The following is a 19,813-nucleotide window of genomic DNA, read 5'->3' as shown; positions in this document are numbered from 1 at the left end:
AGACAATGATAATAAATTTACCCACATAAAAGCAAGATAGACTACAGCACAGCTGCTTGATCTCTTCAAGCCTTCCAAAAACTTTCAATGTGAAGAAATCCCCAGATTCAACCCTATCGACACAGAAATTAAGGTTGGCTTCGCACAAAATTCTCTGCAGACCTCAAAGAAATATGAACAATGGGAATGCCTCCCTATAATTAAAACATTTTCTGAAACATGGAACCCAAGTCATCTGCGAGCCCATGAGATCTATACAACATCTCTGGCTGGAACACTTCAAAATAGATTGTCTGTGTATTTCGAACATTGCTTACTCTATTCAGCTCTTAAAATTCAGCATGGGTTCAAAAGTAGGGGTTGAGTAACTGGGGGATGAGCACTTTATATGGTCCCTAAGACTCATGCCTGAAAACGATCATGGATAAATTTAGACTTTGTGTAGACATATTGTTCCACACAACATGGAGAAAACTGCAAATCATCCAGAATGCTAGCCAACATTATTGTTTGGAAGTGGGCAGCAATTTTTAAAAGAGTTCATGGGCACAGGACTAATTGCTGAGGTTATACAGATTCATTTCTTTCTCTCACATTGTGTCTAAAAACAGATGTTGTAGGCTTTAAGAAGCACAAGACCTGTAAACAGATGCAATAAAGGGATATTATCTTCAGCTCTCTCATTTTTTTAAAAAAATTGTCTAGCATGCTCAGCCTGGCAAGAGAGAGGAGCAAATTTCAGATTCACATGCGAGATGTGGCAGCCAAGAAATCTAATGCAATTCTGGGTTGCATCAATAGGAGTATAGTGTCTACAGTGAGTATAGTGTCTAGAGTGTAATAGTATGACTCAATTCTGCATAGGTCAGACCTCACCTTGAATACTGTGTCCAGTTCTGGACACCACAATTCCAGAAGGATATTGACAAGCTGGAGTCCAGAGGAGGGCGACCAAAATGGTAAAAGGTCTGGATTCCATTCCCTATGAGCAGCAGCTTAGGGAGTTAGGTATGTTTAGTCTGGAGAAGAGAAGGTTAAGGGGTGACATGATAGTCATGTGTAAATATTTGAAGGGTTGTCATGTTGAAGAGGGAGCCAGCTTGTTTTCTGCTGCTCCAGAGGAGTAATGGATTCAAGGTGCAGGAATAGAGATTCCACCTAAAAGTTAGGAAGAACTTCCACGTGGTAAGAGCTATTCGATAGTGGAATATGCTGCCTCGGAGTGTGGTGGAGTCTCCTTTTTTGGAGGCTTTTAAACAGAGGATGTATGGCCATCTGTCAGGAGTGTTTTGATTGTGTATTCCTGCATGGCAGGGGGTTGGACTGGACAGCCCTTGTGGTGTCTTCCAACTCTATGATTCTATGCGTTTGCACTTTAGGAGTGTAACAGTGGCCAGTAAGATGTAATGGTTAGAGTGCCAAATGAGGATCTGGGAGATCCAGATTCAAATCCCCAATGTTCTGGATGGTCTTGCTCCAATTACTCTGTCTCAGCCTACTCTGTCTCACGGGGTTACTACTGTGAAGAGGAAAACAAAGGTATAAGCCACTTTGAGTCCAAAAGCTGGACAGAAACACCTAAATAAATAATACTAGACTTGCATTCCTCTCTTAATGGGCTAGGAAAGCAGTGGCTGTATAGCTGGATAGACAGTTGCCCTCTGGTAACACCCAAAGCTAAAGATAAATGAATAACACAAGAAGCATGACAGCATATCTAAGAAAGACTTGTCAATTCCACTCCTAGAGCCTGGTCATATCATTCTCCTAGTACATTTCTTATAATTGTAAAGCACAATATTATTTTTCAGAGCATTTGCTTGTCTTTAAAATATAACCCAGAAAATCTGCGATCATTTCCCAACTGACTGTCTAGACTGGGAAACACATTCAGGATTCCAAAAGTGATTTTGTGGTTCACAGGCTGAAACTGTATTTTACTATAAACTGACCCACCCACGGGTGATCAGAGTCCACGTGAGGACTTTACCCAGTAATGCAGAACATGCTCAGCTTATAACCATTTCATTCAAATATTTAAACATTACAATAAAAAGATATGTAATAACGAAACTGTGATATATAATAAAACTTTCAATTACTTATAGTTTTGTATTCTCTCTCGTTTCCTTGTTGGGTGAAAACTATGGCAAATCTTTCCCCATACGCTGATCAATATCTGGTCAGAGTTGCTTGTGGGAGGGTGGAATTCGGTCCACATGCCTGCCATCAGTTAACTATCCCTGCTATAGATTTCATTCCACTTTTTACCGCCAAGTGACAGATAACCTCTGACAACCTTGTTTAATTTCAAGGGAAAAGATGTTAGCAGGTGGTTTGCCACTGCCTGCCTCTGTATCGTGACCCTGGTACTCTTTGGAGGTCTCTCATCCAAATACTCACCAGGGTTAGGGTTTACAGTATATGACTGACCCAAGGTCAATCAACAAAATCTCATGGCACAAGTGAGGATTTGAACATGGGTTTCCCAGGAACTGGTTGGAGACCTTAACTACTATATTACACTGGCTCTCACATAGCTGCCACCTTTTCTCAGAAAGATACTTAGCAAACGAATCTTTCACTGCTACATTTCTAGCAGCACAAGAGCTCTGCTAGAAAACTGTGGCAGCTCTAACTTGGACAAGATAAAGAAAGAGCTAATCAGACACAACCAATATTAAACAAAACAGGTAAACTGATTTTGGGGGGAAGGGAAAAACCCTATAGACCTAGACATCTGCCTGAATTAAACACAGGCATTGCAAAAAGCATTCGTACAGAAGCATCAGATTACTCTCATAATCTTGCTTATATATACATAGCAAACTTATATACTGGCCTTTTCAGGAGTGATTTCCAGGAGGCAGCAGACGAGAGCATCATTCTTCACTCGGTGAGGTTTAGAGAACTAGGGTGGGACCAGTTCTGTCTTCACTCTCACATTATTTTCCTTAGTGGAAACCACCAAGGGACGCCTCTTTTTGCCTCTTCCTTCTCAGTCTTATGATCCCAAGACTTGTGGAGCCCAAGGAAGGGGCAAACAGGCCCTCCCACAGCCATTTCCAGATGGAAAATAGAACAGGAGCGAGGCAAAACGCCTTTCTCCTCCCCTCAAAGCACCCCAAGCACTGAGAAACAGTATATGATTGCTTGCTGGGTGTACGACTCATGTCACATATACATTGGCTCTCTTTCTGAGGACATGGAAACTTGCTGTACCAGACTCCAGCGTGGTGTTGTGGTTAAGAGCTGGAAAAAACTGGGTTTGATTCCCCACTCCTCCACACGAGAGGAGGACTCTTATCTGGTGAACTGGATATGTTTCCCCACTCCTACAATCCAGCTTGGGCTAGTCACAGTTCTCTCTGAACTATCTCAGTCCCACCGACCTCACAAAGGCTGATTCCGCACGGGCCAAAAACAGCAGTGTGAAAACAGCGTGAAAACAGTATAAACCCTTTTACACTGTTTTAAACCCTTTTACACCATTTTCACACCGTTTTCACACCGCTGTTTTTGGCCCATGCGGAATCAGCCAAAGTGTCTATTGAGGGGAGAGGAAGGAAAAGGAGTTTTTAAGCCCCTTTTGAGTTTCTTCTTCCAAAATGACCAATTATTTAAACATTACAATAAAAACACCACAGTAGGGTAAGCTCTTAGCTGGAGATGGTTTCTGTGTATCATAATATGACCTGCCTCTCACTGGAACCCGAAAGCATTGTTTTGTGATTTGAGATGACCAATGGCTCATTCATATAAACCAGTCATCACTTGAAGTTGCCGTCATCAACAAGTGGCAACGTGCACAGTGATGATCTCACACGTGCAAATCAACCTTTTGCTCACCCTCTGAAATCCAGGGACTGTTCAAACACCATGGAATGTGTTTATAAAATCTGGTCCAGCATAAAACTTGCACTGTAAATTTCCATTTAAAAAACCCCAGAATCTTGGCATTCTTTTTCTATATAATATGTTTATTGGAATCCTTTAGTCAAGGAAGGTTCATATTTCATATCTATTTATATTTGGAAGGAGAGTGAGAAACGCTTTGAGTGGTTTATTTTTCCTATGTAGATACTGGAGGAAATGGTTGGTGGGTGTTTGAAAGGTTCAGATTAGTTCTCATGCAAAACACAGACCCTGTTTCCAACAAACCTGTTACAGCCTCCCTAAAGGCTGGAAGGACTGATAATATCATAGACTGAAGCAGTGTAAAATTCACAAAAAGGGGGGGGGGGCACCAAATACAAGAATTTGTGTTAATTTTCACACAAAAAAAGCAACAACTCCTGCTTTGTAGCCTTTTGCTGGAAAACAAAGGCAAAAATCTGTGTATGACGACATTTGATTCAGACAACCAAGTGACTTACCTTGGCAACAGCTCTGCTGTCACAGTTATTGTTGGAATCTCTAATGCCATTGAGTGAATCTCTTCTCTGTGGGCATGGCTTCTTCTTGCGTGGTCTGCCTTTAAGATTTGGCGCTGAAAACAAAACAGGCAATGGTCTCAGCATGATTTCGTACAAAGGCCTTTTCTCAAGACGGGGCAATCACTCTCAAAACAAATATATGAAATGGATTTTTCTCCCCTTATAACAAGGAGGGCTATTATTCCCCAGTAGCTGCGCTGCTTTGAAGTCATCTACTTCTATACAACATCCTCCCCCAAACTAATCTGTTGCTATTTACATCTAACAAGAACTCAGAAAAATACTGAGGAAGCAGAAATTGCTTTCTGAGGACAGTGCATAGCAGCAAATTGGGAAAAGATCTTTAGATCTGCATCTTGTTCGGCAAAATGTAAAGCATTAACTGAATCCCCTGTCTGGCTATTGCCTCAGATGTCAGATATCCGATTAGGCAACATTTATTTGCAGTAAATATCTTCGCAGGCACAGAAGCAACTATTTCAATACACAATTCAAGAAATAAAATCATTCACGTCAGGAGAGAATGCTGCTAGAACACGGCCATACAGCCCGGAAACCACACAGCACCCCAAATCATTCACGTTTCCAATTCTGTACAAATTCAGTGGCTGAAGTACGAGTCAAAGAGAAAGGAGATGCTCAGTTTATCACAGCCACCTATGCTTCCTGGGCTTCAAACACCTTCATTCACAAATCTCAAGGATTCCAAGGTGCAGACAACCTAACCATTTGGGGTTGTGCTCTGAAAGTCACAACATGCAACGCACCGAAGAAAAGCTTAAACTTAGCTTTCATTTGAAAATATTATTACTATCCCAATGCCAATTACGAGAAACCTACACGGGGCAAAAAGAGAGAGCAGAGTGGCTGTTTTGCTCAGTCTGGAAGGCGACCTGCGTGTGCTTTCAAGGTAAAAACCACCCCAGCCACCAGACCAGACCCACATTAAAAATGATAAACGATCATTAACTTGCGATTATAGCTCCTCTAACTTGCTATAAACTCCCCTCCCGGCTCCCTTTGTAAAGTATCCATTGTTTCCATGACTTCTCCGGACCATTATCCTAATGTCAGGAATCCAAACGCCACAAACCTCTGGAGTGGCTTCTAATTGTTTCTAATCTTACATTTGTCACACACGCGGCTCCAGGACGTTTTACATCTCAATTAGCTCTCGGAGGCAAAGGCTGCCATAATTTAAGACTGATGGCTCCGGTACAGCAGTGTCCTGCCCCGCGGGGGCTGGCAGGAGAAAAAGGCGCAGAGACACAAACTCACTTTGGAAGGGAAGGGGGGGGGGGGAACCCCAGAGTCCTGCAGCCCACCCCAGCCATACCAAGCAAACATTCCCAGGAAATCAGGGCAACAGAGACAGGTTGCCAACTGAGGCTGAGAGGGGATGAGGGGTTGGGGATCACCTTAAACAAGCGCAGGCACACCCTCCCCCCCCCCAAAAAAAACAAAGTCGTGGCAGCCATGATTACCCATTCCAGTGGCCAAACATCTGCCTGACCGCTCTCCCTCTTCATGCAGGCTGCCGCCTGGGACCGCGCGCGCTTCCCATCTCCCGGGCAGCGCGGAGAGCCTCCGACTGAGCGCGCTCGCCGCTGGCGACTCCCCGCCTTCCTTCCTCCCCTCCCAGCTGCTCCGTTACTCACAGAAACACCCAGATGAGTGACTCGAGCAGCGGGGAGCGGGGGCCGGGCTCGCCGGGGCTGGGGCCGGGGGCGCGCCGATGATCCGTGCCAAGGAGCCTTTACGCGCCGGGGACTGGTGTTGTGCGGCGCGCCGGGCAGTCCCGCCGAGGCCAGCAAGGGGGCCGGCTTCGAGAGCCGGCCGAAAAGAGAGGAAGGGGTCGATCGCCCTGCAGGGAAACAGATCGCCGGATTCAAAACCCGACCCGATCTGGCGATTCCTCGGCCAGTCCGAGGGGGAAATCTGGGCGGGCAGGGCAGTGACGCGCCTCGCCAAACCACGCGAAGGAGCTGGAAGGGCCGGGATGGACTCCACTCAGCTTCAAGACTCAAAACTCAAGTCAGCTCCAGTTCTTCTCAGCGGGGTCGCTCTCATCAAAAGTCAACATAGTGTGGAGGATTTGGAAGGAGGGGGATAGAATGTGTCTTTTTAAAACATCCCATCACGTTTCCCACTTTAGGCTTTAACTCAATGAAAAGCGACAAACAGGCACATTCCAGGAACAACAATCTCACCTCTACACACTGCTTGTTGCTAGGGTAGGGATGGGGGGTACCAGGGAAATGTTGAATTTCCCATCCCCCCCCCCCCAGATTGCTAAGGAATTCAAACAGGAAATGGCCTTCTAACAAAATGTTCCAAGATTACATCATGAATAACATCACCTAGTATGACTTTTTACCCCCATTCATGTTAGATACACAATTAAAATAGGAGCAACTGTGGTAGCCACTTTGACATAGATGAAATAGTTCCCCTCTTGCTGAAAAGGTTCCTCCGCGATGGCAGGCACCATTTATAGATGAGTTACATTTCACTTGACTAGAAAAGCGAATGGCTGATCAGTTAGTCGTATTCATGATGACACTATAATGTTCTCAGAGCCGCAAGTGTTTGATGGCTTGCTGAGCAGGAAAAAAAAATCACTCCTCACGAAAGACATTAGTCATGAAGAGTATTCAGAACATTAGATCGTTGAATTGTTAGTGGCTGAATGGCGCTCTCTATTTTCTCTGACTAGACTGGTTCTCTGAGAATGTCAGAAATGAGAATCCATCTCGACATGCACAGATCCTCCAGAGCCGCACAGAAAAAGGGGCGCAAAGCCGCAAACGGAAAAGCCCAAGTAGAGTTGTGGAGCAGAGCTTGATCAATGATCCTCCTTGATCTGAGATTGCAAATGCCTTAACAGACCAGGTGCTCGGGAGCAACAGCCGCAGAAGGCCATTGCTTTCACATCTTGCATGTGAGCTCCCAATGGCACCTGGTGGGTCACTGCGAGTAGCAGAGAGCTGGACTAGATGGACTCTGGTCTGATCCAGCTGGCTTGTTCTTATGTTCTTAATGGATGGTCACATCTGCCAGATTTCCAGAAGGGGCTGTGGGACGGCGGCAGAGCATCCCTTGGCATGCGGAAAGTCCCAGACATCTCCCATGTGGCATCTTCGGTTCAAGGAACCTCAGGAAATCAGTGATGAGAAAGACCTGAAAACTGTTAGTTGGGGTGGACTGGACACTATTAAACTACATGGACCAATGGTGATGCAGCTGCAACCAGGGCTAGTCCAGGGTAATTTGACCATTATGTGATAGGTGAACCTTGGTGGTTCCCCATTCAATGCTGACTAAAGTGAGCACGGCCAGACCAATGTATAGACAACCTAGAGTGCCAGCATTTCAGCGGTGCCAAACTGGCAACAGGAGGTGGGGAGTGGTCCCCATATTTAACAGTGAGCTGGGTAGTGGCAGGGTGGGTTTGTAGCATGGTCCTTTCACAACGACCACCATTTACAATGCCAGCAGTAGTGCTAAGACGTCACAGCATACAGGGATCTCTTGGAAAGGGGTGGTGAAACAGCCTAGGGAGCAGGGAGACTCAGATGGCAGTCATGCCCCTCCCTTATTTCCTACCTTTCTAGCTGAGAGGGGCTGTGGCTCAGTGGTGGAGCATTTGCTTGGCACGCAGAAGATCCCAGGCTCAATCCCTGGCATCGCCAGTTGAACGAGTCAGGTAGTAGATGTGAAACCCTGGAGAGCCACTGCCAGTCTGAGTAGACATTAGTGGCTTTGACAGACCCCCTTTAGGGCAGGCATGTCTTCCTGCATACCCCTCGTAAGCAGCTGGGGAAAAGGCCAAGGAAGAGCTTCCTGGTGTATCTCCAGATCATCTAGCTTGGAGAGAGGCAAGGGCTGGAGCTGGAACAGCCTGGGCTACCAGCTGTGAAGTGCTGCCAGGGCACAATCTCAGCTAGCGGGCAGGGGAGCACAGCCAGACTGCACCCCTCTCCTTCCTGTTTTCTTTCACTAGGCTCAGAGCTGCAGTCGGATGTGTCCCCTTGGCCACACAAGAAAACCACACAGCTTGGAGGAGGGCACCACACGCAGCTCACTGTGGGGCTTTGGAGTATCCCTCAAACTGTAGCCCACTCTGGTGCCTTCAGTGACTGTTAATGTTCACCTCATGCTCAGTCTGGCGCCAGCAGCAACATTCCCCTATGTTTTCTAAACGAAGTGCTTAGAGATAAACCTGGAATGCTGTGCAGTATGGGAGAGGGATTGTGGCCAAGCACTGAGAGTCTGTTGCCCAACCTGACTTTGCACCTTCTGTCCCTCCTCCACTTCTGTTCCTGAGCAGCAGAGTATAAGCCAGGCCTAACTGGAGGGGAGTAACACAGGGCAGAAGCAAAATAACTTGTTCAGGGTTGCCTTCTGGAAAGTCTGACTCTACGGTGGGCCAAGACCTTATTACACAATGTCTCGGTTTGGTTCGGAAATTAAACACGTGAGTCAAAGAGGCACGCATCCTGTTTTCTTAACTGTGAAAGTATTCACAGATAAGAAAATATTATCCAAATATTATCCTTCCCTCAAATATTCTGCAGAAAGGGACAGCAAAGAAACCGATGCAACAGAATCAAAAGGCTGTTAATTTTTAAAGGCTGTTATTAGCAGCTGTTACAGAACTGTTACTTTTAATGGCCTGAGGTGATTAATCAGGGAGTACACATTTTTAGCAGAATTGCTAAACCTCACCGGCTTCTGTGTTCACACACCAGACCTGCACTGGGAATTCTATAGCTGGAGCTCCCACTGATTTCTGAAACTTAATTCTCAGTTGCATGGGGATTGTAGGGAGGTGGGGGGCTGGATTAAGCTTTTTCCCAGAGCCATCTTCCCAACCTGGAATGGATCTGGGGAGTCTCCATTTGACCTGCTGCGGAAACTGCAGTATGATGATATACTACACAGAATTTTCCTGTGGGGGCAAACAGAGGACCCCAGAGATGTTTCAGATAAGAAAAAAAGAACATGGGGGCAAGCCTGTTTCCCCTGTGCACTATGGTCCCGATCCGAATCAGGTCCCCGTCTTCTGATAATTAAATATAGATCTCCTAGAGCTCATCAATTGGCTGAACAGCCCCAAGGTGACCTCGGAAACATTGTTACATGTGGTCAGGCCCCCCAACTGAAGCCACGCCATAACTAATTTCTAAAGCTTACAATAGCCTAACAATTTCATTAACTTTTGCATATTCAGCTGTAAACGTATCATAGGTCTTCAAGAATGCTCAGAAAAGGCACTTCGGTTGGCATTTTGGCATGTATTAAATCAACTAATTAATCAATTCATTGCTTGAGATGAACCATCAATCAACTTCTTTTTTAAACTTGGCTGACAGCACAGTCAGTGACATATTCAAGTTTAGGAACACGTGACAACCAACTATTAATCTCTCCCAACAAATAAAACAGACGACACTGAGGTCAATGTGAAAATTGAAGTGTGATTCTGAGTCTGGTATCAGGTAAGGTTCAATGCAGAAAACGGTACTTTGTTGAGTGCTGCAGAACATTGCATATCTGGGGCAACCCTCCTCCCCAAAGCTCACCTGTATAAATTGCAAAATGGAACAGGTACTGTTCAGCGGCATCCTGGCCAACAACAAAAAGGAGGTAAAATGGCCAGTTTATCGTCAGTCATCATCTAGATCAGGGGTCGGGAACCTTTGACATTCAAAGAGCCATTTGGACCCATTTTCCATGGGAAAGAAAACACATGGAGCCACAAATACTTTTTGACATTTAAAATGAAGATAACAGTGCTTATTTTGTTTTTTTACCTTTATGCTTTGTACAAAACAGCTATAGTGTGTTGCCTTGAAGAATCCATGAGCCAGCACCACTTTTCACTCCCCTCCAACCTATACTGCTTTCCCCCCGCAGGAAACTGGGCTTCTCTCCCCTCCCTGCAGGGGAGGGAGTTCCTCTCACAAGCTCTTCTCAGATGATCTAACGGGGAGCTGCGCCATGCTTTACCTCGCCTGAGCCGGGCGCCTCTTTCTCTCCCCTCCCCTGCAGAAAGGGGCAGCCACGCCGGGAGCCGCACCACAAGCGGCAAAGAGCCGTTTGCGGCTCGGGAGCCGCGGGTTCCCGACCTCTGATCTAGATGAAAGCCACCGTTTGAACGCTAACACTTTTCACTTGTAATCAAAATAAGCTCGCTTTGGAACACATGAAGGGCACCTGGATACATCAGTTTGTCATCTCTCTTACTCCACTCTGATTGAGACATTCCTTTTCTCTTTCACAGTTCTTCCTGTTATGTCCCTAACTTTGACCTTTGTGATATTAACTATTTTTGTGATAACTAGGATTTAAAAACAAAATCAACTAAAGCAAACCAAACATGGAAAAATACGCCCCCCCCCCCCCCGCCCCGCAAACTGTGAAATGGTCAAAAAACAACAACAAAGACCACAGCTAATTACTGGCAAAGCAAATTGTTCTCAATACAATACAAAATGATTTCTTTTCTTTTTTCCACCTAGCTACTTCCTGGTGCTAAAGTCAGTCTGGGTGAGGTGAAACAGTGTGAAGTGGAAATTTCACAAATATCAAGAACCACACAAGCCTTTGCTGACAATCTGAGCTTAACAACTCTTTCCATTTGAGAAAGAAAGACTTAACGCCATTCGCAGCTATGAATTCCCAAGATAAATTCTTTTATTTAAAGTGTGTATGTTTATGGGGAGAGAATGGAACATTTAGATTTCCTGTATTTGGAAAGAGTGATAGCGGCATGAAAACTCACACTGAAACTGAAAAACAATATCCCATGCTGCTACTTTGGAAGTGTCAATTTTAAAGGAAACAGAAGACAATTAACATGCACTATTTTTTCCTTTGTTGGAACTGATGAGAAATAAAACACACACCACTCCAACAAATACGGATGGTATATTAGATATTCTAGTACTCTAAGCTGAATATTAAAACCGTTTACATTCTATTAAACCACCCAGTCGACATCACATCTGGAACTTAATTGGCTTCAGGGCAGCTAACAGTAGCATCTGTAGTTTGTGGCTTGCTTGCCTTTGAAGACTGACATTCAGTTGACTTTTTGTACTGAATGCAGACTCTTTCAAATAGGAAGAAAGCACGTGTGTTTCCCATCCCCCATCCCTTCGGCCATATTTCACTTTAACAAACACTTAAGTACTTGCATTAAGATAATATTGTTTTTTCTTAGCAGAAGTCCAAAGCATCATTGTCTCCATGGCTATTTAGAATAACAGGAAAGCATGACTTTCAATTTAAGAAAAAATTCTTGCCTTCCTGGTTGGAAGCATGCTTTACAAGAAGGCATTTCCTGTACAGACATAATTTCCATATCAGAAAGTTGCATACATGTAGACTGTGTGTACATCGGTAAGAGTGACAACCACAGGCAAGGTTTGAGATTGCCAGTATCTCAAACCCTGAGACTCATGGGAAGGGCCCTGGTGACATAACTGTGACTAGCAAGTGACCATGGCTCTAATTGAGCAAACTGTTAAGAATTTCCCCATTTGGTATCTCGATGTGGCTTTGCAGTGAAAGACTAATCACCACTTGTAATTTTTTTTTAATTGAACCAAACATAAAATACAGTTGTGTGGTTAGGAGATCCCCTCAGAGGTCTAGAGACGTACAGATCGCTTTCAGAATTTGACATCCCTTAACCATAATTAACAATGATGTTCCAATGTGCATAAAAGCAAGGTGCCAAACTTACTAAATCCCCAAACATTAACCAATGCATAAATCTGAGGCCCCTCTGAACGTGTGATACTGATCAAATGGCCCTCTTAGCCCTCCCCTAATTGGTTCTGGTTGCAGCACCAGAATATTATTTCTTATCTTCAATTTACAGTATTTACTATAATTATACAGCCATAACATACTTAAAAGAAGGCAATAAGTGAATGACAGCCCTGATTCAGGACCAAACCTTGAGACTGGGAAACCTTCACCGGACTAGACTGTATCTTTCCTCACATGTGTAGTGTGTACACAGAACAACTGGGTTTAACTGTCAGTCACCACATGTTCCTACGCAGAAAGCTTACTGTGTAGAAAACCATCACGTGAAATTTGATAGAACAGATTTCTGATGTGCCCTCAGTGTCAAAAAAAGTCATCCATTTTGTCACAAAATGATTAAAACCCAACGAATCAAAACATCAGATTCAAAGAAGCACATGGTTACAGCAATAATTTTTATGGGTTATCGACTTTGTTCACAACACTTCTGTCAACTGACCTAGGATCATAATAAAATTGATTGTACCTTGGTCATAAAAAACAAGTCCAACAGCCGAGTTTGAATTCAGAAGCATTTGTCTTCCATGGGATGGCCCACAAAACAACAACAACAACAACAACAAAACACTGTAACATGAGTTTTCATATAACAACCATAGAACTAAAGAAGATAATCCTCATCGGTAAGCCTATGATTTTTAAAGTAAAGTAAAACCTTAATTATTATTTTGTACATAAAATAAATACAGCTGGGTTTTAACGTGTGTGGGTGAACTTATTTAAACTTTGAAGGGTTGGATATATTCCAAGAAATCCATGAACGTTTAATGTGAACTTTTCCCCATTATGATAGATTTAAAACCTTATAAAATGGAATGGGAGGGAGGAGTAGTAGTAGTAGTTTTGGATTTATATCCCCCCTTTCTCTCCTGCAGGAGACTCAAAGGGGCTTACAATCTCCTTGCCCCCCCCTCACAACAAACACCCTGTGAGGTAGGTGGGGCTGAGAGAGTTCAGAAGAACTGTGACTAGCCCAAGGTGACCCAGCTGGCGTGTGTGGGAGTGTACAGGCTAATCTGAATTCCCCAGATAAGCCTCCACAGCTCAGGCGGTAGAGCTGGGAATCAAACCCGGTTCTTCCAGATTAGATACACGGGCTCTTAACCTCCTACACCACTGCTGAGGAGGAGAAAATGGCTGAAGGGGAGGGTCGTTCTTCTGCATCATGGATGACATCCCACTCCCATTAAGAATAATACATTTTCAGTAGTAGCAGGTGGAATAAATGCAACTCAAGAGACAAGGGGAAGAATGATGGAGGAAATGGAAGGTACAGAATGATTTCACAGAACATTTTTCCAAGGCACAAAATTTAACCACTGGGTAAATCTGTGCTAAGCTGTGCATGCTGGAAAGGCCTTTGTTGGGAGATTTTTTAAATGCATGAATTTGATTGACATGAAGACATGTCAACATAATCAGAAACATTAATGGCCCCATCCAAAGAGAGGTCTGACTCTGCTTGTGGGAGTGGCACATGGCCACGCTGGTGGATTTGCCCTATCCAAGGCACTTGACCCAGCAAAGGGGCAATTCCACTGGTGTGCTATGGTGTTCCCTGGCACTGGGATGCTGCACTTGATGCTGTGCCAGGATCCCAGGGCCCCTGCCACCGCCATCTCCATGGGGGCAGGCCGGGGGCATGGCCAGGGGCAAAGATCCTCCAGGTTTTTGACAGCGTTACACTAGTGGCCTGGGCCTCGGACTTTCCGCCCAATGGGGACTTCTCAGTGGCGGGGAGGTTTTGTACTGTTCAAGCCTTTCCGCACTGCTGGGAAGCCTCCATGAAAGCAGCGGGGTGGCGTCACATCAGCCCCACAGCCTGCCATGGCCAAGTTGGCATGGGGCTGCCTGTGTAGTGAAAGTGCACTTAGCATTTTGTCAAAAATGCGTGCTGTAACCAAGGGCTTTTAATGAGAATAGAATGTATTATTTAATTTGATATGTCCGCATCTTTCATGCAGATTTAATGTAGAGTATTCTTAGACTCCTTTGGCTGCTGGACAAATTGAGTAAGTAAACTTTGACAACCTGCACAATTTCCCATCTTATTTTATATTAGCAAATCTATTAAGCAATCAGTAAATGGCTGTCCTGCTTTCCCTCTTCTCTGATCACTGTAGTTATTTCCTGACAAGACCATTCTCTTTTGGCTTCTAGGTAGCAGGGCTTCTTGGAAACATGTTAAAAAGACACTATTTTTGTATGACAGTAATGTACTGTGATAGCCATTCTCCACCCCCCCGCTTGCCTTCAGGTCATAGCATTATAAAAATTTCAACCTGTTGCATTTATTCCTGCGTTAAGAGTGTTATAAGGGGTTGAGAGGAAGGAAAGCAGCACAGCAGGGATAACAAATGGTGGCTGATGAAAAAAGCTGAATGGCTTAATAACAGTAGCTGAAGCCTGTGTTAAATGGAGGAAATGAGGTTGCCCACTTGGCCATCTTCACAGATAATTATTTCCTTTTCTCTCGTTTCAACTGGAGTTTAAGCCTGTGGGCAGCATCTGTTTATTCTGCAATCTTTGCATGACGTCTAGTTGCAGAGCTAAACTTGGTGACACATTACAGATCTCCCATCTTATACCTGTTGAAAGCAGTCTCCAGGAAGAGGAGGAATTTGAACTGGATCAGGATTGTGGTGCTGGAAGATGGAGGGGGTTAAATGCATTTGCGGATGTTTGATCGCTATTTGTCAACAGGTCTTCCTGATAGAACTCTCTCCTGCCCCTTGATCCGTTGTCATGGCAAATTTTCCTACACTTTTTCTAGTTCTAACTCCCTAATGGCCCTGCTTAATGATGTAGGAAGAGGTTACTGGGAGCCCGATCCTGTTTGCCATAGCTGTGAAGTCCAATCCAATTAGGTATCACTGGGATGAAAGTCCTAGGCAAAACAATGGGATTGTTTGCCTGCTCCCTCCAGTCACATGTTTTGAACCAGAAAGACCTCTTGGAGTCAACAACTGTGCTGTCTAGCTCTAGACCAGTGATCCCCAAGGTGTTCAGTTGCTTCTTCGCCAAAGCACCTCTTCCTCAAAGCAATGCGCCTAGCTTTCCTCCACACCACTGGAACAGTAAGAGCCAAGAAGCATCTTCTCTGTGTCAGAAAGGGGCAGCCCGTTTGGAAACAGTTCCCTTCATCGCTGCAGCATACTTGGCATGGCATCTCCCAACATTTTGTGTAGTCGACCCACGCGGTCAGCGTAAGAACGAGACGAGACGCGGAGATAACATCTGGTGGAGATCGCCAGCAGCGGGAGACCGGAGGTCCGTGTTCCTAGCGAGTCTCCCGTCTGCCGGTTCCTGGCACCTTTTATTGTTATTCCATCGGGGGCGTGTAGGAGGGAGGACCGGGGGGAGTTCCGGGAGAGCGGGAGGCGGGAGGTCGGGAGATCATCATGTGATGCATGATCTCACCTGGCTACGTGCGGAGAGGAGCGTAAGCATCTGAGCCTAATCCTCACCTGGGGGCAAGACCATTGTCCCTGCGCCCGGTGATTGAGCCAGACAGTTCATGACCCGTGACTCATGGGGGGATGAGGAGTGGGGGTGCGGTGCGACCAGCAAGGCCGTAGGTCCGTTGGCGTCCCAACGTTCTACCACGGTGCTGCTGGGTCAGCAGTGCACTACTAAATCTCCTCCTTTTTTATATTTTAGAAAAAGGGGGGCCGAAACGCTAAGGGGCGATTTAAAGGGACGCTTGTCTCCTCCGCCGTCTGGTCAAGCTGACCAAGCTGCTTGTGTAACATTAGAACTTGGTTGCGGGGCAAGGGAAATTCGAGGGGCTTCTTACACACGTTGCAGGCAACATTAGACACGTATTGAACGAAACAAGATCCGATAACGAGGCACACAATTAAACCAATGCAGAGCTGTACAATAGCACTCAACCATCCTCCCGGCAGCCAGCTCCAGAGGGCTGACCACCAATGGGGCAGAACATAATATTTCAGATTAGATACAACTTCTTGCAGCTCACGTAATCAATTGGGAATTATCAGAAAGATCAAAACAACACATATTATGTACATTCTCACCGCTCTGGTAATGCAGTCAATGGCGGCACGATTATCTAAAGTCGCTTAACGAAGTTCTTGTTGCTCGGAGGCCTGGGCATCCAGGGCAATGAAGGTGGAGTTGGTGGACTTCGCAAGGGCACAGGCCGGCTGGCCAATAGTACAGGAAATAAGTCCGGGGGCTCCCACAAGGGAAGTTGCGAGGGAGACAGACTCCGCTTTGGAGAGGGCGACCGCATCGTTCTGACAGGAGGGATCGAAAGGCAGAGCGGAGCGGCGGCGGCGGCGTCCGGGCTCCTGGGGTGGAGCCTGGGGTAGGACGATGGTGAGGCGGTAGCAGAGAGTCCCGGCAGACAGACAGGCGGAAATGCAGCAATAACAAATAACATAACTTCAAAAATTGGGGCATGCAATAAATTTAAATAATAAAACATGGCTAAGTGATACATAGGCTGGGTGATGTACGGAAAGAAGGCAACCCGTGGTTGCATAATTGTCCAATGCATGGCTCTTGCTGTTTGACTACCAAGACTATAGAGTGATGGCGTTAGAGTCCATGGATCTCTGAGGATTGTAGAGAGAGCTACTGATAGTCTTTAGCGTTGCAAGTTCGGTGATTCTTGCGAGCAAGGTTGTGAAAGAAGGCGTGTTCCGACAATGTTCAAGTGGCTGAAAACAGCGGAGAGTTCCAAGGGTTAACCTATCAGGGATGTTCCCGGCTGTAAGTTCAAATTCCAGCCGGGGGCGGTGGGGAGGAAAGGAGGATGGCGGTTGTAGATGAAGATCCTGCAGGGGGTGACCGATTGTCACCGGTGGGGGGTAGTTGTATGAGTAGCTGCTGATGGCTGTAAAATCCGCAGTGATAGCCGCAGAGGCTGCAGCTTTGGGATTCTTGGGCGTCTAGAGGCGGGCCGGCTGCTGCGGGAGTCTTCGGGTTAGGCGGATCCTCTGGATCTTCGGGTCGTTCCGATGCTGATTGTAAGTCTGCTGAAGCTATGGGACGGGGTACTCCGGGGGGACCTGTTCCATCTTCGTGGTGTGGCCTGGCTTCGTTTGGCATCGTTCCTCGAGCCGGTCGGACATGTCGGGCTGGAATCCATAGAGGACCTGTAGGGAGAAGGACTGAAGCATACCCCCTTCCCCAGGTTATGAGGGGGGCCGGTCCCCGCCAGGTTCGGTCTGGGAGCTGGCGGTAGTAGACCTTGGCGTGGGGGAGGGGGTCTGACTGCCTGAAGTGTCTTTCTACGGGGGTGATCTGTTGCCCTGATGGTAGGGCGAGCAGATTTAAATGATTGATGGTGAAAAGTACTTTTGAGACTGTTTGTTGTATGTGGCCTAAATGGGGGGGTCCCCCACCCAGTCCCAACGTTCTACCACGGTGCTGCTGGGTCAGCAGTGCACTACTACAATTTTGTGGAATCTCCACAATTTTGGGTCCTTATGACAGCCATTTATTCTGGATCTCATTGGCTCATTCCGCACATGCAGAATAATGCACTTTCAAACTGCTTTCAGTGCTCTATGAAGCTGTGGGGAATGGCAAAATCCACTTGCAAACAGCTGTGAAAGTGGTTTGAAAACGCATTACTTTGCGTGTGCGGAAGGGGCCATTGCCTGTTTTCAAAACGCCAAATGTGGAAACTTCTTCTTTAGACCATTCTTCTGACATATTCAGGTCCGGTTGGGGATTTGCCCCTTTGTGTTAGAATGCTAATTCTGCAAGAAGCACTGGATCTGGCTCGATAGTTGATGTATGTGCTCTACTCCTCTGGCAAGGCGGGGCATTTGCTTGAAAACAACTGAATTCTCAGTCCCTAGCGTTAAAACATACAGTGATTTGCCCCCTGGGATCATAAGAACATAAGAACATAAGAACATAAGAACAAGCCAGCTGGATCAGACCAAAGTCCATCTAGTCTAGCTCTCTGCTACTCGCAGTGGCCCACCAGGTGCCTTTGGGAGCTCACATGCAGGAGGTGAAAGCAATGGCCTGCTGCGGCTGTTGCTCCCGATCACCTGGTCTGTTAAGGCATTTGCAATCGCAGATCAAAGAGGATCAAGATTGGTAGCCATAAATCGACTTCTCCTCCATAAATCTGTCCAAGCCCCTTTTAAAGCTATCCGGGTTAGTGGCCATCACCACCTCCTGTGGCAGCATATTCCAAACACCAATCACACGTTGCGTGAAGAAGTGTTTCCTTTTATTAGTCCTACCACCTTTCCCCCCCCAGCATTTTCAATGAATGCCCCCTGGTTCTAGTATTGGGAGAGAGAGAAAAATTTCTCTCTGTCAACATTTTCTACCCCATGCATAATTTTGTAGACTTCAATCATATCCCCGCTCAGCCGCCTCCTCTCCAAACTAAAGAGTCCCAAACGCTGCAGCCTCTTCTCATAGGGAAGGTGCTCCAGTCCCTCAATCATCCTTGTTGCCCTTCTCTGCACTTTTTCTATCTCCTCAATATCCTTTTTGAGATGCGGCGACCAGAACTGGACACAGTACTCCAAGTGCAATCGCACCACTGCTTTATAGAGCATAAGGGCATGACAATCTTTGCAGTTTTATTATCAATTCCTTTTCTAATGATCCCCAGCATAGAGTTTACCTTTTTCACAGCTGTTATGCATTGAGTTGGACATTCCCATGGAACTGTATCAACTAAAGACGCTTCTTAAATCCCTTTCCTGGTCTGGGTGAACTGATAGCACTGGGACCCTCCCAGTAGCGTGGTATGTGAAGCTTGGATTTTGCCCCTATGTGGCATCACTTTGCATTTTGCTACATTGAACTGTGACATTTAGGCTCATTTCTGAGCCCACTCACCTAATTTATCAAGGTCCGCTTTGGAGCTCTTTTCGCGAATCCTTTGTGGTTCTCTACCACCCTACATAATTTGGTACTTCATCTGCAAACTTGGCCACCACGCTACTCCAACCCCCTACTTCCAGGTCATTTATGAATAGGTTAAAGAGCACTGGTCCCAAAACGGATCCTTGGGGGACACCACTCCCGACATCTCTCCATTGTGAGAACTTCCCATTTACACCCACTCTTTATTTCCTGTTTCTCAACCAGTTTTTAATCCATAGGAGGACTTCCCCTCTTATTCCTTCATTGCTGAGTTTTCTCAACAGTCTCTGGTGAGGAACTTTGTCAAAAGCCTTTTGGAAATCCAAGTAGACAATGTCCACCGGTTCACCCCTGTCCACATGCCTGTTTACACCCTCAAAGAACTCTAGTAAGTTTGTAAGACAGGATTTGCCTCTGCAAAAGCCATGCTGACTCTTTCTCAGCAGGAAAAGCAGGGAAAGGTCAAAATCAGGTTACAATTAAAGTTAAGACCACAAATATGAAAGCAAAAAAGACCAAATTTAGCAGTGAACCGCTAAGCTGATGCTACCCATAAAGATCCAAAATAGCTACAGCTCAGCCTAAACCACACCCCCTTAAATGCATTCCATTTTGCCTGACCTCCATGCTTATCTATGCGTAAAAATAAACAAAGTGGTTTACAG

General features: G+C 45.8%; 1 protein-coding gene across 3 annotated transcripts in view; it reads right to left on the bottom strand.

Moving 5' to 3' along the window:
- ARID5B (AT-rich interaction domain 5B) overlaps positions 1 to 19,813 on the bottom strand; it is a 254,225-nt gene that overhangs the window by 71,049 nt on the left and 163,363 nt on the right. For all 3 annotated transcript variants that reach the window (XM_048505139.1, XM_048505140.1, XM_048505141.1), the window contains one exon: positions 4,377 to 4,489. In XM_048505139.1, coding sequence (XP_048361096.1) covers positions 4,377 to 4,489 — 113 coding nt within the window. The remainder of the gene's footprint in view (positions 1 to 4,376; positions 4,490 to 19,813) is intronic.

Source organism: Sphaerodactylus townsendi, linkage group LG08 (assembly GCF_021028975.2).
Source record: "Sphaerodactylus townsendi isolate TG3544 linkage group LG08, MPM_Stown_v2.3, whole genome shotgun sequence".
In the NCBI taxonomy this organism is placed as follows: domain Eukaryota; kingdom Metazoa; phylum Chordata; class Lepidosauria; order Squamata; family Sphaerodactylidae; genus Sphaerodactylus; species Sphaerodactylus townsendi.
Note: the sequence above shows the minus strand (reverse complement) of the source record. Positions and strands in the feature narration are given on the sequence as shown.